General features: G+C 40.6%; 1 protein-coding gene across 1 annotated transcript in view; it reads right to left on the bottom strand.

The window, feature by feature from the left end:
• Positions 1 to 4967: 4967 nt before the first annotated feature.
• LOC143806678 (putative transcription factor p65 homolog) overlaps positions 4968 to 7127 on the bottom strand; it is a 93007-nt gene continuing 90847 nt past the window's right edge. The window contains exon 3 of the mRNA XM_077287474.1: positions 4968 to 6965. Coding sequence (XP_077143589.1) covers positions 6373 to 6965 — 593 coding nt within the window. The 3' untranslated portion in view covers positions 4968 to 6372. The remainder of the gene's footprint in view (positions 6966 to 7127) is intronic.

Genomic DNA, 7127 nt, shown 5'->3' with positions numbered 1-7127 from the left:
CAACCCATAATGACGTCCTTGCTATGGGGGACTTTAACTATCCGGATATTAACTGGGAAACGGAGACCTGCGAAACCCATAAAGGCAACAGGTTTCTGCTAATAACCAAGAAAAATTATCTTTCATAATTGGTGCAAAATCCAACCAGAGGAGCAGAACTTTTAAACCCAATATTATCTAATAGACCTGACAGGATAACAAATCTGCAGGTTGTTGGGCATTTAGGAAATAGCGACCACAATATTGAACAGTTTCACCTGTCTTTCGCTAGGGGGACTTGACTTCACAAAAACACTGAACTTTAGGAAGGCAAAGTTTCACCAGCTTAGAGATGCCCTTACTCTGGTTGACGGGGACAATATCCTCAGAAATAAGAATACAGATAATAAATGGGAAATGTTTAAGAACATCCTAAATAGGCACTGTAAGCGGTTTATACCTTGTGGGAATAAAAGGACTAGAAATAGGAAAAACCCAATGTGGCTAAAAAAAGAAGACAGGCAATTAACAGTAAGGCTGGGTTCACATTGCGTTCCTGGCGTCCGTTAGACGGACTACGTTACACCGCGGCATAACGTGCTGTAACGTAGTCCGTTAACGCCGCCATTGAATGCAATGTCGGACGCATCTCTAGCGCACACCCACAATGGGCGTGCGCTAGAGATGTGTCGTCATTGAGTGACGGACCCTGGGACGCGGGCTACAGCGTTTCCGGGTCCGTCACTGCTAGCGCAGATAGAGCTAGCAGATGCTCCACCTGCTCTAGCGCGATGACAAATTGGCACTTGCGTTAACAGCAGCCCGTTAACGCATGTGTTGAACGGGCTGCTGTTAACGCTATGTGAACCTAGCCTAAAAAGAAAGCATTTGCACTACTAAAGCAGGATGGCACCATTGAAGCTCTTAAAAACTATAGGGAGAACAATATATAAAAACGAATTAAAGCTGCCAAAAAGGAAACAGAGAAGCACATTGCTAAGGAAAGTAAAACTAAACCCAAACTGTTCTTCAACTATATCAAGAGTAAAACGTGAAAGTGTAGGCCCCTTCAAAAATAGTGAGGAAAGAATGGTTGTAGATGACGAGGAAAAGGCTAACATATTAAACACCTTCTTCTCCACGGTATTCAGGGTGGAAAATGAAATGCTAATTGAAATGCTGAGAGACAAAGAAAACCCTATATTAAGGGTCACCAATCTAACCCAAGAAGAGGTGCGAAACCGGCTAAATAAGATTAAAATAGATAAATCTCCGGGTCCGGATGGCATACACCCACGAGTACTAAGAGAACTAAGTAATGTAATAGACAAACCATTATTTCTTATTTTTAGGGACTCTATAGCGACGGGGTCTGTTCCGCAGGACTGGCGCATAGCAAATGTGGTGCCAATATTCAAAAAGGGCTCTAAAAGTGAACCTGGAAATTATAGGCCAGTAAGTCTAACCTCTACTGTTGGTAAAATATTTGAAGGGTTTCTGAGGGATGTTATTCTGGATTATCTTAATGAGAATAACTTTGTAAAAACAAAACAATAGTGCCCTGCGTTGGGATGCCAGGTGCCAGCGCTGATTCCCTCACGCCCATCCTGGTACACACAGCCCCCTCATCCCCATTCTGATACACATCAAACTGCACACATAAAAAACAAAAAACAAACAATTCTTACTTACCTTCCTTCCGCTCCCTTGCAGTGCAGTGTCCTATGTGGATTTTAGCATTTAACGGTGCATGACGTCACTGCCATGTGCCCAAATGCTGAGATCAGCTGCCAGAATATTCATTGCTCTCCACACCCGAGACTATGGGAGTGGAGAGCAGTGAATATTAATTTTCTTTAACAGCAGCAACCATCTCCCCCACATCCAGACTATATGGCACCCCCCAACTTTCTTCAAATTTTGGAGGAAAAAAATGCGTCGTATAGTCCGAAAAATACGGTATACGATTTGAGTAGAGGTATCGGAGCATGAGAAGGGTGATGAAAAAGCAATAAACCAATGATGTCTTTGTGTTACATTTTGCAGGGCAGAGATTGCAGACTTCTGCAGCCACCCCCCCCCCCCCCTAATTTACTACATATCTGCATCGCAAATACGGAATATACATTTATATTGAAATTCCGCCGCGGAAAAACACATTTAATATACAGACTACTTAATAAAAAAAAAACATTTTTTGATAATCAAAGGAACACCTTCACAACGGGGCCAATTTTCGCTTTTTTGCCTTCACTTCTTCCTAGACCCACCCATGACTCTTAAAAAAATGTTTTTCTCCACATAGCCAAGTTGTAATTTTGAATGACACCATTCATTTTACCACATAGTGTACTGGAAAAATGGAAAAAAAGAAATCCAAGTGGGGAGAAATTGTGAGAAAAAAACCCTCACCATTCTGAAATAGTGTTTTGGGAATTGTTTTTACAGTGTACATTTTATGGAAAAAAAAATTACCTTGCAATATAATTCTGCTCCTCAATACAATTTCAGCAACACCCAACATGTCCAGTTTTTTTTTTTTAGTGGTGGAAAAAAGAAAAGTTTAAAAAAATAAAATACGGTAAATACATTTGGGGTTGTGTCTTCATTTTCTGAGACCAGTAATGTTTTTATTTTTTAGCCAATGGAGCTAGGTCACTGCTTATTTTTTGCAGAATGAGATGACATTTTTATTGATACCATTTTGGGATACGAGACACTTTGATCGCTTGTAATAGTATTTATTGTAGAATGGCAACGTTAAAAAAACAAAACAAAACGTAATTTTGGCTTTTGTTTACTGATCAGGTTAATTATTCTTATTCTGATGGAGTGGACTTTTCTGAGCTCTGATACCACAGGTTTTATTTTTAATGGGGGTGATTTGAATTTTTCTTAAATATATTGTAATATATTTCCAACTTTTTTTTTTTTTTTTTTTAGTCCCCTTAGGGGATCATCTGATCACTTGAGCTATACTATGAAGTATCAAAAACAAAGAAGCTTTATATAAAACATAAAAACTGAGAGGATAAAAACGCATGTAAAAAAATTAAAATAACCTAATTTACATAAAAAGTGCAGAAATTCTGCCCCATCAAATACTCATCGTGGGAACGTAGCAATGATCTCAAGTGACCAATTCTAAGGGTATGGCTCCACGGTCCGGAGGGGCGGCGGTATCGCCGCAGCGGCGAAGCCGCTCGGCGCTAAGCCCCGCCCCCTTTCTGGGACGCGATGGTGCCGGATGTGTACAGTACACATCCGGGATCATCGCACCCCTCGCCATAGGGCCCTGTGATATGCCTTGCGGGGACGCTGCGTCCCCGCAAGGTGTACGGACATGCTGCGATCTGAAAAGACGCGCAGCATGTCCGGAGTCGCAGGGCCGCCGCGTGCGGGTTTCCACGCATAGTGGAGACGGGATTTCATTAAATCCCCTCCACTATGCTGGAACATCTGGACGCTGCTTGTTTGACGCTGCAGCGTCAAACAAGCAGCGTTTACTTACCGTGGAAACATACCCTAATGCAGCACAATGGATGTGGAATAAATTTGACAAATTGACAGTTTGGCATCAACAGTCAAATGAAAAAGTAAGGACAACTCACACAAAGTTATTTTATTTTGTAAAACGTGCAGACATTTGATCAAGATTCCAACATATACAGACATTGGTGATGACCTTTATGTACTGGATGCGATGGACTTCAGAATGGTTTTTTCCCCTTTTTGCATATATGCAGAGAGCAGAAACTCTTATATAGTGATTAACTTTAGTAATACTTGGTATCTGTTTTTATCTCATCTATCCAGGATAATTGACACCTAAACTTAAATTCTAGCTACAACATTAAATATATATTTTATTCCTTTTGTATCGCCAAAATGACGAGCAATATCTGCATAGTTGTTTTGTTTTATGCTATGGTTTTTGTGCTACACGTTTTAGTTTACATTGATTCCATTCTGGGGTACATATTTACATAAATTCAGGTTTCTTGTACTTTCACTGTGGAACTCGGTCTTATGATTATTTGTCCATGTCACAGGCGTGAGAAAAAGACCCACATACGATGTAGACAGACTGGTGCGAAACGGCCGTAGAGTCCCTCACCTGAGAGAGTTGGGCAAATTGTGAGGTCAGATGAGAAGATGGAGACATTCCCCCCCCCCCCATCTTCTCCATTGTGTCAATGTGCAGAAATCAGACTGCACTCAGATGTCATCTGAGTGCAGCCCAATGGTTTCCACACATGCATTTACTTGCATGACTGAGCGCGAGCTGAATATCAGATCAAACCAAGGCCTCTAAGAGAGACAGGGACTATGACTCAAAAGTGGTATGAAAGAAGCCTTGGCTTTAGCTTCGTTGAGTGCTGAACCGCATCAATTACTGATTAGAATTCATATTTTAATTTCCTTCCATAATAAAACATTTAGAACGTTAAGAGCTTTGAGGGTCAGATTCATACCATACATTTGAAGAGCGCACTGGTCATTAAGTAAAGTTCAGGTAAATTCATAGAATTAATCTCTAGTCTACTAATAAGAAAAAAAAGAAATACAGCCGAGATCAAGAGACTGAAGTATATTGTTTGTTAAAAATCAGCACACCAAACTACAAGATTTATAAGACCGATTCTTAGTGAATGCATACGATATAATGTCATACATACAGTTTTGTTAAAGAAAAAAAATGCATATCTTAAAGGGGTTGACAACTTTATCATTATTTCTTCAATATGCTGGAAACATCACTATAAGCAACTTACTAATCTTTATTAGATGCTCATCACCAAATGTCCTCCTCTGTGAAGTAATGTAGGATATGGCCTTTATTCACACACACATATATAGTTATTTTCACACACACTGGCACATTATATATAGCGTCTTTGTATATATATGTATATGGATGTGTGTGTGTGCGTGTATAATATATATATATATATATATATATATATATATATATATATATATATATATATAAGTTTTTTATGGACTATAAGTCACATCGGACCATAAGACGCACCCCAAATTTTCAGAAGGAAAATAGAGAAAAAAAATTTAATGCGCCAAATGGGGGTCCGTCTTACAGTCTGAATTCAGCTTACCGAAAGGGGGGTTGGGTGAAATCGGCAGCGCTGGTGGAGCGTGGTCACAGGGGGTGTTCGGTGGTGCAGCAGCCTCCAGGAAATCCCATCCAAGGCTGGCGCGGCGGTGGTGCTCTGCGATGCAGTTGCCTCCGGGAAAATGGCCGCCGGGGGCAACCGCATCGCAGCAATTGCTGTGCGGGGCCCTCCGGGCTTTCACAAAATGCCAGCGGAGCCCCCCGCACCACAGAGAACCACCGCCGAACCTGCCGCACCAGCCTGGGAAGGGAGTGTGATCATCGCCCTGCAGCGTTGGACCGGGACCGCCGCAGAATTGCCTGACTCCTACAGTATTTGTAAGTATATTCCGATTATGAGAGGCACTCCCATTTCCCCAAAAAAAATTTTGGGGAAAAAAGTGCATCTTATAGTCCGAAAAATACAGAATAGATTAGTGACTATAATATACACATATGTGCATATATTATATACATGAAAACATATACTGTATATAACACACACACATACAAAACTGTGTAATATATATAAAGTTATAGACACTAAAATATGTTCTGTATGTATTATATACACATGCGCACACAGTGCGTATATTATATATATATTTACACAATACATATGGTATATAATATATATACACATGCGCGCGCATACGCTATATACACACACGCACAATGTGTGCCTGCGTGTGTATATATTGCACACTGTATGCACATTATATACACACACTGTGTATAGATATATAAATTATATACACCAATACTTATGTTCTGTGTGTAATATATACACATGTGCATACAATGTGCGTGTATGTGTATATTTATATTGCTAATAGTGCTTGTTTTCTGCAAATTGGGAGAGGCAATGATAGCTTGGCCATCCTCTTTCACCAACAATTCAGTATTTGAAGAATAACCAACATAAAGAGTAAAATCGTGTACATTCATTGAAAAGCCTCATGAATTAGGATTCACGAATTAGAGTATAAAAAATACAAAAGACCCCTATAGTTGATGAAAAATTGCACCTTCTGTTCAAAATTCCAAAAAAAGTAATTAAGCTCCAGTTCCTGCAATGATTTACAGACTGTATGGTTGTTTTCCAAAACCAAGCTTCTTCTCAAACGGATGTCAATATAATTGGGCCAGCACAATCGGAGTTCCAGTATTGAGAAGACGACAGCATTCCGGTAGGTCACAGTTCTCTTGAGGAGATCCATGTATCTGAATGTACGTCGCCCAGCATGGATTTACGAAAAGTGCCTTCGTAGGGATACGTTTCATTTCATAGAGCCAATGAAAGATGCAAAGTCAAGATCCAACATAGAGTTTAAGCATTCCGCCTGTTGTATGTAAAAAAACCCATTCATTAGTGCACTGTCGAGCCTTTCTGAATTTTCACTTCCTGCCACCTCATTGGGTCCAGTAGTCATCAACCTAGTAATAGATTCGGGATAAGCCATCAGGGTATTTTGGCTAGTCCCAGGCTCATGAAGACCTTGTGAAAGAGTACTTGAAGACTGAGATTCACTGAAAAGTTGCCCAAAATCACTATTGTCAATAGAACTCAGACTTGCACAGTGGCTGTCCGGGTCATTCTGCAGCATGTTTACTAGGTCAAGATTTCCATCATCTGTGAAGGACGGGTAGCCCAACATAGAGTCTAAACGTTCCTCTACCAACGCTGGAGGCTGCTGAGCAGGAGGTAGCAGAGAAAATCCCAGGTTGCTAAAATCATTAGCATTTACAGTGTAGAGCGGGGTCATCGAACTTCCACCATCCGATTTCACCACAGTGACTGGGTATGGAGAGACTGAAGGACCGATCTGCATAGGCATCGGAGGGGTTCTCTGAACAGAGATCGGTAAAGGTTCTAAGAAAAAGAAAAGAATCAGAATCATGGAATGTTCTAAAATGTAACCAATCCCCTTCCCAAGCTTACAACTAGTCTACTAAACCCCCCGAATAAGGTACCGGTGTAGGCAAGGCATAGACATGGCTGGATGGTTGACACTATATAGCAAACAGATTTTGT

The sequence above is a fragment of the Ranitomeya variabilis genome, chromosome 2 (assembly GCF_051348905.1).
Source record: "Ranitomeya variabilis isolate aRanVar5 chromosome 2, aRanVar5.hap1, whole genome shotgun sequence".
Taxonomy (NCBI): Eukaryota; Metazoa; Chordata; class Amphibia; order Anura; family Dendrobatidae; genus Ranitomeya; species Ranitomeya variabilis.
Note: the sequence above shows the minus strand (reverse complement) of the source record. Positions and strands in the feature narration are given on the sequence as shown.